The 17234-nt window shown below is 38.9% G+C and overlaps 1 protein-coding gene across 1 annotated transcript in view; it reads right to left on the reverse strand.

The window, feature by feature from the left end:
- The window catches only part of LOC121151242 (probable ubiquitin carboxyl-terminal hydrolase FAF-X), a 135513-nt gene that overhangs the window by 52199 nt on the left and 66080 nt on the right, over positions 1 to 17234 (reverse strand). The window contains 6 exon segments of the mRNA XM_040972517.1: positions 2145 to 2423; positions 2606 to 2736; positions 12945 to 13065; positions 13827 to 13976; positions 14532 to 14772; positions 16842 to 17053. Coding sequence (XP_040828451.1) covers positions 2145 to 2423; positions 2606 to 2736; positions 12945 to 13065; positions 13827 to 13976; positions 14532 to 14772; positions 16842 to 17053 — 1134 coding nt within the window.

The following is a 17234-nucleotide window of genomic DNA, read 5'->3' on the forward strand; positions in this document are numbered from 1 at the left end:
TAGCATTAGGTCTTACTTTTCACTCACAAGCTAGGAAATGAGATGGAAGAAATATGACTAGTGAGTTATTAGATGAGATTGTATGATGGCGGCACAATTAGATGAGATTGTATGATGGCGGCACACAAGAGTTAAATATATATTTTGGCCATGATCCTCTACTAAATGAAATCACAAGAGACATAATTAAATAAACTTGAAACTAATAGTGCATTTGTAATAACATATGACCTACAGCAGAATCCCAATTATCTGCTGAATGAGAAACATTTTGTGTAAATATTTTAAAACAATGAATTTTTATTACTTGTGGGATTACTGTTTTGCCTCTCTTGTTCTTACACTGAAACTCTCTCGTTAAGGTTAACACTAAAAATAGTATCTCCAATTCTTTCAATGAATTGAGATGATGGATTAAGAATGTTCTGAAGCACAAAAATAACTTTTTTATATAGTGCTTAAGAATCAAAATCTATCCATACAAAATACTCTCCTATTCTAAAGTCTCCATAAAACTGTATTAAAACTGTAAGTGTGCAAAAAATTCTTTGAGGTTCTACTAAACAGCACTTACATACTGCAAATATGTAATATTTACTATTATATAGCAGGTAAATATGACTCAGGACAGGGAAAGAGCTACAGATTCCTATTCTTAATTTTTTAAAGAAAATTTCAGAACTATACGAAGAGATGAGAATATTACAAACTGGAAATTTCCTAATATCTAGTTTCATTTAAAAAGACAAATCTGTTTCACCATTTAGCCACTTCTGCCTATTAAAATTCCAGAACTATTGTCATGCAAAGAGCACATGTCACACTTACTCTTCAACAAAAACAATAGTGTTTTCACAATTAAATAAAGCTAATAATTCTAAAATATCAAAGCACTAGTAGATATATCATTTGTGACAACATCTTTCAGCAATTATGCCGTCATTGATAACATAAATGAATGAACTCAAGGACTGCATTTAACGTTAGACTCACATTCATCAGATCTAACAATGTTAAACAGAGAGACAGAGAAAGAGAATGGCAACAAAATTCCAATTGAAAATTTCCTACAAAATGATTCATAACTTTTACATAGAATTAGTAAAACATTCAGGAGAAATTTTCACAATTTTTTTTTTTTTACGATTTATTTATCTTTATTGGAAAGGCAGAGTGAAGGTGAGACAGCCAGACAACTCCCCAGTTGGTTGCAATGGCTAGAACTGAGTCAATTAGAAGCCACGATCCAGGAACTTCTTCCGGGTCTCCCACACGGGTGCAGGGTCCCAAGGCTTTGGACCGTCCTCGACTGCTTTCTCAGGTCACAAGCAGGGAGCTGGATGGGAAGTAGAGCAGCTAGGACAAAAAACTGGCAGTCCTATAGGATTCCAGCAAATGCAAGGTGAGCACTTTACTCACTAGGCTACTGTGATGGGCACAATATTTCATAATTTTAAAAATGGAAAATAATGATTGTAAACAGGTGAAGACTTCTTCACAAATCAATGTAATGAACAGCAACATTTATACTTTCAGTAAAATTTTACTTAAAAAGAAATTTCCTGGTCAATATGCTATACCATAAAATGACTTTTTAAATTTGAGGCAGTCACAGAGAGCTCGCATTTGCTGATCTATGGGCCAAATGTTCCAAATTCCAAGGAAGCAAATTAGCAAATACTAGCAGAGCTCAAATCAAGCCCGCTACAAGTGGCAGAAACCACACTACTGGGAGTTATCATTGTTGCCTTACAGGACAATAATAATAAGAAGCTAAAATCAGGAGGTAACGTTGTGAGTTAAAACTAAACTTATCTTAAACTGCTGAAGTTCTAAGCACTAAATGCACTGGTTTAAGTTCCAGCTGTTTTACTTTCATCCAACTCTTTGCCTGTGTGGCCTGGGAAAGTAGCATAAACTGGCCCAAAGCCTTATAGATCCTGTACCAGGCCAAAGAGCCAGAGGAAGCCTCTGGTTCCTAGATTTAGACAGATGAAACTCCAGCCACTGCAGCCATTTAGAGTGAAAAACTGGATGAATAATATGTCTCTTCTTGCCTATAATTGCCTTTCCAATTCTAAAATCTTATAAATTAAATAAATAAAAATAGAATTAAATCTTTCAAAACAACTTATAGGTATTACCTTTGTTACAGGATCTGTACCATCGAGCACTGACTGACAAGCTTCTGCCACAGCACGAACATGGCCATAACCAATAGCAGTTAGTAACAATTTTGCGATTTTAAGAGCATTAAAGTATATGCCCCTTTGAGTTTCTGTATCTATATTTGGTAAAAAGTTATTTTTTATTAGCATACTCAATACAAGGGACAAGCCACCACTTTTCAGGAAATGGAATTGAAACTCTAAGGAATTGTCAGCCAGAGATGTATCAGCAGGCATCAACAACACATAGATTACCTAAAAAAAAAGAGAGAAAACAGTGTAATTGAAGATAATCATTTCTTGCGATTCCTATTTCATGTCTCAGAAATGTTAAGAAAATTTTCAATGTTTCAAAACATTCCTTAAAAACATACATAGGTTTTAAACACAGTAAAATAAAAATTTTTTTCAAAGAAATAATAAAAAAACAAACAAACCTTTGTTAGGTATAGAACTTGCGAGGCAGAAGAACCAAAGAAAAGTGATTCAAGAGATAGATCACAATTACTTTTTTCAAGTTTTGACTGTCCCACACATATCATTCTTAACTTTTCTATAGTTGTGTTATCTGAAAAGGAAAAACACAGACTAAAGTAAAATAGGATTAATATGCTCTTAATAAATCCTTTTAAAAGTATTTATTTCTATTTTAAAGGTGAGGTTACAGACAGGAGACACAGTAAAAGGGAAAGGGAGAAAAAAGAGATCTTCCATCTGTGGGTTTACCCTTCAAATGGACACAACAGTGAGCCGAGTAAACCTAAGGCCAGGAGTCAAAAGTTCCTGTACATAAGTGCAGGTGCACAAAAACGTGAGTCATCCTCCTCTACTTTACCAGGCAGTAAGCATAAAGCTGGGTAAGAAGTTTAACAGCCAGGACAATAATCTGTGCCCATATGGGTGGGATATAAGTGTCACTGGTGGAAGCTTAGACTATCAGGCTACGGTGCTGGTACCATTCTTAGTATTTCAAATGATATTACAAAGAGGATTATTCTAAGAGTAAAATAACATCAATAAATATCAAGGGCCTATTAAGATCAAATAGTACATGACAAAAAGAACTGGTTAATGACCAATGCAAAATATGAGGATATAATTTCATATTCAGAGATCTAAAATGCACATCCATTGTCATCTTTCATGGACAGAAGAAAAAGCATAATCCTGAGAAATGAATTGATGTTAACTAATAAGCCATCTATCATTTCCTGTACATATTCAAGAGAGAACAACTCCATGCCAAAATTACAGAGATTTTCACAGCAATATAAGGTAACAACATTGCAAGGAGAATAAAGCCTACATGTTCATCAATTGATTAAAAGAAAAAACAAACTGTGTTAACTAATGATGAAATACTATTTTGCTTTTTTTTTTTTTTAAAGATTTATTTTTATTATTTTTTTATTGGAAAGGCTGATATACAGAGAGGAGAGACAGAGAGGAAGATCTTCCATCCGATGATTCACTCCCCAAGTGAGCGCAACGGGCCGATACTATGCCGATCCGAAGCCAGAAGCCAGGAGCCTCTTCCAGGTCTCCCACACAGGTGCAGGGTCCCAAAGCTTTGGGCCGTCCTGGACTGCTTTCCCAGGCCACAAGCAGGGAGCTGGAAGGGAAGCGGGGCTGCCGGGATTAGAACCGGCGCCCATATGGGATCCCGGGGCGTGCAAGGGGAGGACCTTTAACCACTTGCGCCACTGCGCCGGGCCCTATTTTGCTTTTTAAAAGGAAAAAAATTCTGCCATATTCTACAGCATGGATGTATCCTGGGGAACATTTTACAAGTGAAAATGAGCAACTCACAAAACGCAGAAGAGTACATGATTTCTTTCACATAAAGCTATGTAAAGGAATCAAATTCAGACACAGAAAGAACAAATATAGTCACCCCACCTAGAAAAAGAAACAGGACCAGTTGTTTAGACTTTCAGTTTTGAAATGAGGAAAAAACTCAGGAGATAAGCTATAAAACAGTTTTGGATGTACCTACCACTTTTACCTGTACATCTAATTTTTTTAAAGGTTCATTTTTAATTTTTATTGCAAAGTCAGATATACACAGATAAGGAAAGAAAGAGAGAAAGATCCTCTGCCTGATGACTCATTCCCTAAGTGACCATAATGGCTGGAGCTGTGCCGATCTGAAGCCACGAGCCAGGAGCCAGGAACCTCTTCGGGGTCTCCCACACAGGTGCAGGGTCCCAAGCCTTTGGGCCGTCCTCGACTGCTTTCCAGGCCACAGGCAGGGAGCTGGATGGGAAGTGGAGCAGCTGGGATTAGAACCGATGACCATCTGGGATCCCTGCGCATTCAAGGCGAGGACTTCAGCTGCTAGGCCACTGCTCCAGGCCCAAGGTAACAAAATGTTAAAAGACACACATCTCAACGATTTTGCAAACATCAGAAATATTACAGTGACACAATAAACACTACAATACTAACAATTCTGAGTAAAGGCAATATTCCTGTTTTACAGCCATTTCTAACATTTGCATATTACTACCTTTCAAAAGAGCATCTAGCTTGGGGTATGCCTTTCAGAGGAGGCCAAATAAATAAACAGGAAGATAACTTGGCAGAGGAGTGAGTGGTAGCACAATCCAGAAACTAATAACTATAGAGTTTATCAAGTATGTAAACACAGTTCAGGATAATACACACACAGCTTCCATGTTAATGGAGAAGGGAATTTCAAATGACGGATGAAAACAAAAATAAGTCTGTAAAAAAGCAGATTGCAGGGTCTGTCACAGTAGCCTAGTAGCTAACATCCTTGCCTGGAATACACTAGGATTTCATGTGGTGTGTGCCCTAGCAGCCCCATTTCCCATCCAGATCCCTACTTGTGCACTGGGAAAGCAGCTGAGGATGGCCAAAAGTTTTTGGACCCTGCACCTGTGTGGAAGACCCAGACGAGGCTCCCGGTTTTGGCTCAGGTCAGCACTGACTACTGCGGCCGATTGGGGAGTGAACCAGTGTACAGAAGATCTTTCTCTCTGTCTCTCTTTCACTCTGTAAATCTGACTTTTCAATAAAAATAAACATATGTATTAAAAAAAGTGGATTACAACCAGAGATTTTCATGTGATTTGAACTTTTAAAAGGATGAATTTTCATGGATAAGTTAATATTAGTTCTAGTACGTGTGTCTACGATCAAATTCCTGCTTTCATCATGAGACAGTAGAACCAACACACCTAAAACAACTTATTCATTGGAACTCATATCCTGAACTTCTACACTATTTTAAAGTAAAAGAAACAGAGCATGGGAAGATGTCAAATTCAGAGTTGGGTTAGAAAATTGGTTCATGGTGTCTCTCTCTCCCTCCGCTTTCGAGAGGCAGCCTGCCTCCTTGCTTTCTCTCTGGAGGTGCTTTGCCTTTCCTCTCCCTTCCCTGTTCACCTGGTCGCCGTGCACATAAACGTTTCTGTCCGCAACAGGGAAAAGGAAAGAAGGGAGCAGGGAGGGAGAGAGGGAGGGAGGGAGGGATGAAGGAAGAAAGGGAGGGATGAAGGGATGAAAGGACGGAGGAAGGGAGGGTGGAAGGAAAGAAGGGAGAGAGGGAGGGAGAGATGAAAGAAAGCAGGGAGGGAGGATGCAAGAATAGAAGGGAGGGAAGGAGGGAGGGAGGGAGAAAGGAATGGAGGAAGGGAGGGAGCGAGGGATGGAGGAAGGGAGGGAGGGAGAAAGGGAGGGAGGGATGAAGGGGTGAAGGGAGGGAACGATGGAGGGATGAAGGAAGAAACGGAGGGAGGGAGGGAAGGAGGGAAAGGACAGAGGGAGAGAGGGAGGGATGCAGGGATGAAAGGAGGGAGGGAAGGAAGATGGCATGGAGGAAGGGAGGGAGGTAAAGAGGGAAGGATAGAGGGAGAGAAGAAGGGAAGAAGGGATGAATGGAGGGAGGGATGGAGGCAGTGAGGGAGCGAGGAAGGGAGGAAAGGAGGGAGGAATGAAGGGAGGAAAGAAGAAAGGGAGGGAGGGAGGAAGGGAGGGAGGGATGGAGGGAGAGAGGAAGGAAGGAAAGGACAGAGGGAGAGAGGGAGGGATGCAGGGATGAAAGGAGGGATGGAGGGAGGGAGGATGGAGGGATGAAGAAAGGAAGGAAGGAAGAAAACTTGTTCATCACTGACATATAATTAAACCCATTTAATGTTCTGTGAGTGATCATATTTTATTCTAATACCGAGGAAACAGGCTAAGAGTATTACTTTTTTTTTTAAAGTTTGCTAGAAAAGTTGCAACGTAATAGGTACACAGGGAATACAATAGCCAAAAAAAAAAAAAAAAGACAAGTGTTTGTAATTTGACATAATGGCTAAGACTCTATTTGGGATATCCACTCTGCATAATAGAGAATCTGGGTTCAAAGCCCACCTCTGTTCTCAATTTACCATCCCTGTTAATGTGTAACGCTGGAGTCAGTGAAAGTATAAATAAGTGGTCCCCTGGCTCCCGGATGATGCGTTCTGACTGTTGGTACCACTTGAGAGGTGCTTTGTCTGCTCTAACTCTGTGTTTCTGACTTTCAAATAAGTAAAAAACAAAACAGAACAAAACAAAAAATACTCATTAAAAAAGGCATCAGTACAGAAAAAATGTCAAAGAAAGGGAGAAACAAAGGAAAAGATATTTCACCTACTGATTTACATTCTAAATGTCTGCAAGGGCTAATGGTGTGCCAGGCCAAAGAGAGAGCACAGTAACTCCATTCAGGTTTTTAGAAGAGCAGCAGGGTTCCAGGGACATGATTTTATTATGCTTCTTTTCTGGTTGCATTTGTAGGCATATGGATTGCAAATGCTGTAGCCAAACTTGAATTGGCAAAAAATTGGGACACTGAAATTCTAAGCTGTAGCTTAACTCATTGTATCATATTAATTCCACTTACATTATTTATTGACAGGTATATAACATAATTTACTTGTGCCTAGTTTGTATCAGCAAGAAGCTGTTCATTTAAGTAATCTTTGGTGTTTTGAATCTTGGTTTCAATCAGAATCTAGGTTTCTCCAGATACATGATTATTACCTCACAGAGAAATTAAGCATCCAGCAGCACTAAAGTTTTGTTGTAATTTAATAAGCTTCTGATCAACAATGAAAAATTTCAGAAATAAGAACAACAGTTCTGTTGTGATCAAATGCTGATTTTACTTGGAATTTATCTTTTGTAACAAGTTTTATAATATTTCTTCATAAATTTCATCTTTAGTTATGACTATTAAAGCTAACAGGAAAGGACACTGCCAGATGTGGCAGCATGGGTCACTTCCATTACTGACTTCCGTGCAAGGATTAAGAACATAACCAGAAGTACAAGAAAGACAACACAGTTGGCTCCTCTAATTCAATAGAAGACTTCAGGTACTTCATCAAAAAGTGGAGGGAAGAAAAAAAGTGGAATGAACAACACTTGAGGCCAACTTCCATAGCAACCCCCAAGTCTGTGAATATTCTGAGAAATGTTGGACAGCCAACAAACCTAACAAGCAATTTCTTGTCTCTGGTACAATGCTGTCAACAACTTCTCAGAACACTCTTTCCTAAAACAGGGTCCTTAAAGTGACATTCAAAGACCATCTCTGTTCCTTTAGAGTGTTGTAAACTGACATGTACAATCTCCCCTTGCTGTGGACAGAAGGAAGGAAGGTGGAGGCTTTTCTCTCACTCATCTTTCCCCTTCTGCTTTCCTCTCTATGCTAATCAATTACCCACACAGGTCTACAACCCACACAACTTTGTAATAAAAATGTTACAATTAAATTTAAACATTCCTATTGCTGTAATAAGTGAAAACAAGAGATGCCATTATTCATTTCTACAGTTACACAACATATAGCATTTTCTAAACTCAAACTTAGGACCAAGAGCATTTTCCAAAATTTTTTTTATTTGCAAACATCTCTGTTTTGCAGAATTCACTTACTTTGCAACTAAAACATTTACAGCCTAAATCTTTTTTTTTGGTTGGTTTGTTTCTTTTAAGACACCTTTTTTTTTTTTTGGTGGGGGTTGTGTGGCACAGTGTTCTGGTGGCTAAGGTCCTCTCCTTGCACATGCCAGGATCCCATATGGTCACCAGTTCTAATCGCAGTGGCCTTACTTCCCATCCAGTTCCCTCTTTCTGGCCTGTGGGATCCTGCACCCACATGGGGGACCCGAAGTAGGTTCCTGAGGTTCCTGGCTTTGGATCGGCTGAGCTCTGGCTGTTGTGGCTGCTTGAGGAGTGAATCATCAGAGAGAAGATCTTCCTCTCGGTCTCTCCTCCTCTCTGTATATCTGACTGCAATTTTTAAAAATCTATATATTACATATTAATATATATGTTCTTTATATTGAAAATTTTATATGGAGGATGATGCCGGCCCAGGTTCCCAATGCTTTAGGCCACCCCTTGCTGTACCTCTAGGCAGTTGCAAGGCAGTGAAGCAGCTGGGACAGAAACTGGCACCTGTATGGAATACTGGTGCTGGACATGTAGGACCAGACTGCTGAGTCATCATGCTGGGCCCACTGCCTAACAAATGAAAAAACTAAATGTGGATATTTTAAGATCAACATTTACCAATACATATTTGCTATGAAGCTAAAAAAAAAAAAACAAACAAAAAAAACAACTCTTAATTTCTTACTAGGCAAATACCATTCTCACAAAACACCGAATTCTTACATTTGCAGGCTTATATATATATTTTTTAAAGATTTATTATTATTATTATTATTTTGTTATTGGAAAGGCAGATATACAGAGAGGAGAGACAGAGAGGAAGATCTTCCGTCCAATGATTCACTCCCCAAGTGAGCGCAATGGGCAGATACTATGCCAATCCGAAGCCAGGAGCCTCTTCCGGGTCTCCCACGCGGGTGCAGGTTCCCAAAGCTTTGGGCCGTCCTCGACTACTTTCCCAGGCCACAGGCAGGGAGCTGGAAGGGAAGTGGAGCTGCCGGGATTAGAACCGGAGCCCATATGGGATCCCGGGGCATGCAAGGCGAGGACCCCAACCACTTGCGTCACCGCGCCGGGCCCGCAGGTTATATTTTTAAGAAAATACACCCTACTATAGTTTTTAGTGTCTTAACTTTACTAATAAAATACTATAGAAATGTTTTCTTTCAGAGAACAAAGTATTTTACCTACATTTGAGTAACCTATCATTGAGTGACTGGTACAACTTGCAACTTGAATAGAGTTGAAACTTGGACATGGTTAACAAAAAGAATATTATCGATTACTTCTCTGATTTAGCTTACAAGACACAAATAACAGAAAAATTCTGTAAATTTATAAAGTAAAAATCCAGAACTCTGAGAAACATCAGAGTAAGTTCTAAAGAGGTTACAATACAAATGTAGTACAGTCTGATCAATAACACTGCCAAAAACTTTAAAAAAACAAAACAACAACAAAAAACAAGCAAACATTAAAATAAACAAAAATTTTAAAACACACTGGCACAAAGACAGGAAGGAAGATCAATGGAATAGAATAGAAGCACCAAAAGGGAACCCACACAGATACAGCCAATTAATCTTTGACAAAAAGACCAATGACAGCTAAAGCAAGTGTGAAGGCCTCTTTAGTAAATGTTGTTGGGACAACTGGCTGATAGCCTGTAGAAACAAAAAGATACACACACATCTATCACCATACACTAAGATCCAATCTACATGGATAAAAGACCTAAACCTACATCCAGAAACCTTCAGACTCTTGCAAGAAAATGTAGGAAATACCCTGCAAGACCTAGGAGTAGGTCCCGACTTTCTAAGAAGGACACCAAAAGCAATAGGTGTTGAGAACAGAATAAACAAATGGGACCTCATCAAACTAAGAAGCTTCTGCACAGCAAGGGAAACAACCAGCAAAGTAAAAAAGCAACCCACAGAATGGGAGATGATCTTTGCACACTATATAGCCGATAGGGGGCTAATTTCCAGGATATACAAAGAACTTCAAAACAACCAAAAAACCAAAACAAACAAGCCACTCAAGAAATGGGACCTGGGAAATGGGCAAACATTTCACAAAGGAACAAGTCCAAATGGCAAACAAACATATGAAAAAATGTTCCAGCTCCCTAGCAATAAGGGAAATCCAAATTAAAACATCGATGAGGTACCACCTAACACCAGTTAGATTGGCCCACATAAACAAGAACACCAACGGCATTTGTTGGCGAGGATGCGGGGAAAAGGGAACCCTACTCCACTGCTGGTGGAGCTGCAAATTGGTACAGCCTTTATGGAAATCAGTCTGAAGAACACTCAAACAACTCAAAATCTGCATACCATATGACCCAGCAATAGCACTCCTAGGAATACATCCAAAACACCTGTTTTACGACAAACCAACATGCATCCCTATGTTCATTGCAGCACAATCAGTAATTGCAAAAACATGGAAGCAACCGAAATGCCCATCAGCAGAAGATTGGATAAGAAATCTTTGGTTCATCTACTCCATGGAATACTACTCAGCTATTAAAAAAAACAAAATGCAGTTCTTTGTGGCTAAATGGGACCAACTGGAAACTATAATGCTAAGGGAAATGAGCGAATCCCAAAAGGTTAGATACCACGTTTGCCTTGATTTAACTTGTAATTTTTTGTTTGGTTGTTGGTTATTTTTTTGAACCTGTCATTGATACTGTCTCAACCCAGATGTTTCGAAGAATGGAACTTGCATTATTTTTAACATATTGTTTACCCAATACTATGTCAATTAATTCCATAATGTTGTATATTGATACTGAGGTTTTGTTGGGGCTTTTAACTGACCGGATCTTTACTCTGTTAGCCCTATCTTCAGACCAGAGAAGGTCTCCCCAAGAGGCCACTGAACTTATCTGGACAATAAGACGCTGGACTTTATGCTAGGTATGTGTTTGCAAGGAATGAATCTCAACTGAACTTGAACTGTGGTTATGCATCAAGGTGGAGGAATCCACCATGGGGGGAGGGATATGGGAGAGGTGGGGGGAATCCCCAGTGCCTATAAAACTGTACCACATAATACAATGTAAGCAACAATAAAAAAAAACACACACAGACAATCAACCCTAAATGGATATCAGTTCTAGGACTATCTTCTTCACTTCAGATCCAGCTTCCTGCTAACGTATCTAGGAAAGAAATAGAGTGGCTCAAGTACTTGGGTACATGCTCCCAGAAAAGAGACTTGGAAAAAACTTCCAGCTTTGGCCTAGATCATACTGTCCTATCTGTTACAACTATTTGCGGAGTATACTATTGATCAAAGATCCTTCTCTTCACATCAATCCATATAATCTGCCTTTCAGATAACAATAATGAAAAAATAATGAAAATCTTGTTTTCTTTATATCTATTTTTTGGTAAGATGTGGCTCAGAAGATGAGGAGTTGTTTATGGAAGTCCCCGAATAATTAGCACCAGAAGATCTACAACAGAAAATCAACAGGTCCCAGACATAAACTTTGTTAAAAGAAAACAACCAAGCTGGAGTAGGAGAAGAACACATAAAAAAGAATAAAATACAAGCATCTGACCAGGTAAAAACTATAGTAAGATGCTACTGATGCATGCGAGAAGACTTAGTAGTACTGCAGAAATCAAGCATGTGGAATGGGAAACTTAAAAAAAATTTTAAAACTTAAATTTTTTAAAAACTTAAAAAAATTTAATAGGGCCTGATGTCGTGGCCTAGTGGCTAAAGTCTTCACTTTGAATGCTCCAGGATCCCATGTCGGCATCGGTTCTAAACCCAAGGCTTCCCTTCCAGCTCCCTGCCTGTGGCCTGGGAAAGCAGTCGAGGACAGCCCAAAGCCTTGGGACCCTGCACCCGTGTGGGAGACCTGGAAGAGGCTGCTGGCTCCTGGCTTTGGAACAGCTCAGCTCTGGCTGTTGTGATCACTTGGGAAGTGAATCATCAGACAGAAGACCTTCCTCTCCTCTCCTCCTCTCTGTATATCTGACTTTGTAATAAAAATAAATAAATCTTTTTAAAAATTTAATATATTCAGATGTAATTCAGATCAGAATGCATTCAGTCTTAAAAATATGAAAAGTGATTAGCAATAGAACTGAAAATTAAAACTGACCAGGATGAGTCTGCAATTTACACATTTTCATCTATAAACAATGTAGCACACACAAAATGGCATATCCAGTAATAAAAAATAAGCATACAAGGTGGATCTTCTTTCAAATAGAAAAGCAAGAGGAAGCTAGATGTGACAAGCAACTGCCTTATAACTATTTACATTTATTCATTTAAATAACTTACACATATATTTATGTATATATATGTATTTGTTTTTCTCTTCCATGGAGAATTTTTCATCAGCAATATTCTGAAAGGACAGAGAATTCCAAAAGGGTTTTTTGGTTCAAAAACAGAATGTTTAAAGAATTTTGCTGGGCCCGGCGCGGTGGCGCAGTGGTTAAGGTCCTCGCATTGCACGCCCGGGATCCCATATGGGCCCCGGTTCTATCCCAGCAGCCCCGCTTCCCTTCCAGCTCCCTGCCTGTGGCCCGGGAAGGCAGTCGAGGACGGCCCAAAGCTTTGGGACCCTGCACCCGCGTGGGAGACCCGGAAGAGGCTCCTGGCTTCGGATTGGCATAGCATCGGCTGTTGTGCTCACTTGGGAAGTGAATCATTGGATGGAAGATCTTCCTCTCTGTCTCTCCTCTCTGTATATCCACCTTTCCAACTAAAAAAATAATAAAAATAATAAAAAAAAGAATTTTGCTCAAGTAAGTTATGGGAGCAGATGAATAATTGTCTTACCTGGTGGCATAAGTTCCATAAGCAGTCTTGCTTCATCTCTAAGAGGCGGCATATTTAGGCTGCTACCTAAATCTGCAAGTTGCCAAAGGAAACAGATATATCTTGGATGCAGTGACATTATCTGGAATATAGAACGTAGAAAACATTTACCTGTAAATTACCTTCAAAAAAGCATTGTTATAATTAAACTTCCATCTTGTGTTTACTAACTGACTGAGCCTGTGATAAAACAGACTGGTTAGGTCTGGGAGTGAAAAGGCCAAAGCTAGAGTCAGCAACTAAACTCCAGCTCTTCCACAGAGATGACAGGAATCTAGTTACTTAAGTTACCATTTGCTGTTTCCTAGTTTTCCAGTGGCTAGTTTTCCAGGTACTGACACAGATGCAGCCATCTGGAGTGCTGTGGCCAGTTAATCCAATTCAGGTCAATACATAATTGCATAGTTACCAGACATTCTGTCTTATCTCAAAAATTGTGTCACAGGAAAAAGCAATCATTTCTTTTTGTTGTTGTTGTTGCTAAAGATTTATTAATTCTTATTGAAAAGTCAGAAACACAGAGAAGAAGATCTGTTCATTGGTTAACTCCCCAAGTAGCTGCAATGGCTGGAGCTGAGCCAATCCGAAGCTAGGAGCCAAGAGCTCTTCCAGGTCTCCCACACGGGTACAGGGTCCCAAGGCTTTGGGCCATCCTTGACTGCTTTCCCAAGCCACAGGCAGGGAGCTGGATGGGAAGCAGATGTGTGAACCAGCACCCGTAGGGATCCTGGGCGTGTGTGCAAGGCGAAGACCTTATCTACTAGGCCACGACAACAGGTCCCAGAAACAATAATTTCATCATATTCTTAAGGATTATAAAGCTAGAACAAAGAAGTTACTTACAACACCAGGCAAACAACTTTCTACTCCTGAACCGTGACCATCAGTGCTCTGATTACAATGGTTTTCAGGGGATCCAGATGATGAATCAGAAGAGCTATATGGACTTGAAGATATGTTTGAATTTTTTTGTGTAAGCCTGGCTGTTATTAGCTGAAAATGATGATTTTGGCAGTAAAGAAAAGGAAAAACACTTGTTCAAAATACAGAAACAAGACATAGCAAAAGTTTAAAATACTTTACCTCCAGAATTACTGTCTAACATAATCATTTGGTGTTTTCTTAAGGACACGCGGGAAAACTGTTTCAGGAAACTCTTCAGACAGTTAAATTTGCATGAATGACATAGTTGCTTACATAAAATTGTTTAGTAGATTTTACAGAAAATCATGTATACTTCAAGTCATATGTAGATTGTCTATAATATCTAATATATTGTCCTACATAACCAGTTGTTAAACTGTTGTGGTGAAGGAATTATGAGAGAAAAAAAGGCTCAATAGGAACACAAGTTTTCTACTATTGACTCTAGTTGGTTGATTCTGAGGAATAAAATTAAAGTGTATTTCCTATGCTGTATTTAAAGTTCTAATAAAGCACGTTACTGCAATTCTAATAATTCAAATCTAACACAGAAGATCATAACAGATAATACAAAATAGCTGACTCAGTGAAAATTCTAAATATTTGAAAATTCTGTGTACTCACAGATTTGTCTTTCAAATTTAATTGTTCAATTGGCTTTCTGTCATCTTCAGAACCTATCAATTCACCACCCACAAAAAGTTCAACTTTTGTATGGGCTACATTGGCTTTAACACGGTTAAGAATACAATGACGAATTGAACCAATTGTATCATTTGTATGAGATAATATGTTCAAGTCATCAACTTGTCTGCCCTGATTTGTAAATCGAACTCTAAGAGACAGGTGTTTGCCGCGGAAGGATCTGAAAAAGAAAGAAAAAGAAAACGAAAAGACTGAAAAAAGTTAAATCACATTAAGCACGTTAACAAAATAATGTTGGAAATAAATATTTTGTAACTAAAGTTCAATAATTTAAAAATGCGGTTTGCTTTTATGCTCTTGAGGGAAACATTATGCATCTTTTAAACAGCAGCACTGTAATTTATACAAAATGCAATAGATCATATTGATGTGGTATCTTTATGAACAAAAGTCTTCTATCTACATAAAATCTCACAATGCATGAATGAGTGAATAATTTTGTTGCTTAAATGTTTGTTTTTTGAAAGAGAGAGAAAGTAAGACAAAGGACCAAAAAGAGAGGGTGCTTCCATTCACTGGGTCACTTTGCAGATATCTGCAAAGGTTGTTAGGCCATGCCAGAGCAAGGAGATTCATGGGTGCAGAGTTCTAAACACTCAGACAACATTCTGCTAGTTTTATCAAGCCAATTCAGGAAGACATATGAAAAATGTAGCAAACAAGACACGAAATTGTACACTGAATGGTGTACCAACAATGAAAGTGGCAGCTTGGGCCCAGCGCGGTGGCCTAACGGCTAAAGATCTTGCTTTGAACGCCGGGATCCCATATGGGCTGGTTCTAGTCCTGGCAACAGCACTTCCCATCCAGCTCCCTGCCTGTGGCCCAGGAAAGCAGTCAAGGACGGCCCAAGGCTTTGGGACCCTGCACCCACGTGGGAGACCTGGCTCCTGGTTCCTGGCTCCTGGATCCTGGCTCCTGGCTTTCAGCTCAGCACAGCTGCGGCCATTGTAGTGACTTGGGGATTGAATTTTCAGACGGAAAATCTTTCTCCCTGTCTCTCCTCCTCTCTCTGTATATCTGACTTTCAAATAAATAAAGAAAGAAATCTGAAAAAAAAAATTGGCAGCTTTATTCATTATGCTACAATGCCAGTTCCTTTTCAGTTAACTTAAAAAACTGATCTGTTACAAAAAAAATACAATGGAGTCATTACTAAGTGCTACTGTCTCAGGCACAACAGCAGGTAACCAGATTGGAAGCAGAGAAACTGGGACCTGAACCAGCAAACAAGGTATGGTGACACTGAAGGTATGTGGTGTAACCTACAGAGCCACAATGCTGATCCCAAGAATCTATTAGTAACAATATAAATATATCACACATCAAGATGAAAAAGAAGACATAACAAAAGGTTGAATTGCCTCAAGAAATGCTGACATCCCATTATAGGATAACAACAACAAAAACTACTCTGCTTCTGAATCTGGTTCTTGTCAATGAGCCTGGGAAAACACTGAATAACTTGAAGCCTGATATCTATTTAGGAGAAAACAATAGAGTCTCCTTCCTTTAGGTTCATCCAAATTTCATCCAAATTTCACAGCTGACCAATTTTGGGAGGTCAACTGAGGGACAAATATCTCTCTCTCTGTTTCTGTCACTGGGCCTTTCAGTACATAAATCTTAAAATAAAACAAAGGAAAATCCAAAACCTATGTGAAAAAATTTAGCAATGGTGGTAACAATTTTGAAAAATCAAAGATAAAACTACAACTAAAAAGTAGGAATATTACTGGAACATAAACTGTTGTGTCATTGATTGCGTAGTTTCTAACAGATGTATGTTTTCAAAGGGCACAACATCAAAATCTACAAATAAAAATAATTTTTTCTCATTTAAATCTGTATGTTTTCAAATAACTAAAAAATTAAAGTTTAGGGCCTGTCTTACTAACCTAGTAAAGTCCTTGCCTTGCATGTGCCAGAATCCAATACCTATCCTCACAGTCCCACTTCCCATCCAGCTCCCTGCTTGTCCCCGGGAAAGCAGTTAAGGACAGCCCAAAGCCTTGGGACCCTGTATCCATACGGAAGACCCAAAAGTAGTTCCTGGGTCCTCACCTGGATTGTGTCAGATCTGACCTTTGCGGCCACTGGAGAAGTGAATCAGTAACAAAAAAATCTTTCTATCACACCTTCACTCTGTAAATTAGGCTTTCCAAAATTAATTAATTAAATAAATAAATAAACCTTAAAAAATCTGAACTTTAGATATTTTTTGCAAACCTGGACATGGGTAAAATCATTCTTTCTTCATGATAATCACTATCACATTCATTTATGTACTCCCTCAGAACAGTTAGCACTCGGACCATTCGGATGACTTCTTGTCTCACACAACTAATATTGTTGTTTTCGCTATCCAAGATATACAATGTGTCATATGATGCTTTCAGACGATCAAAGCAAGACTGAATAAAGTCTTCATGGATAACCACCTAGACAAAAGGTTAAATAAACAGAGTTAAAGTGATTATAAATTTAACAGTCAAATATGCCACTAAACCAATATAGGAAACAAAATTTTAATTTAAAGTAATTCAACTATAATGAGAATAATAAAGTTTTATGAAATAAAAAGAAAAATAAAACAAATCTGACAAGAAGAAGATATGTAAG

Source organism: Ochotona curzoniae, unplaced genomic scaffold (assembly GCF_017591425.1).
Source record: "Ochotona curzoniae isolate NIBS_2020 unplaced genomic scaffold, NIBS_Ocur_1.0 contig_2305, whole genome shotgun sequence".
Classification (NCBI taxonomy): domain Eukaryota; kingdom Metazoa; phylum Chordata; class Mammalia; order Lagomorpha; family Ochotonidae; genus Ochotona; species Ochotona curzoniae.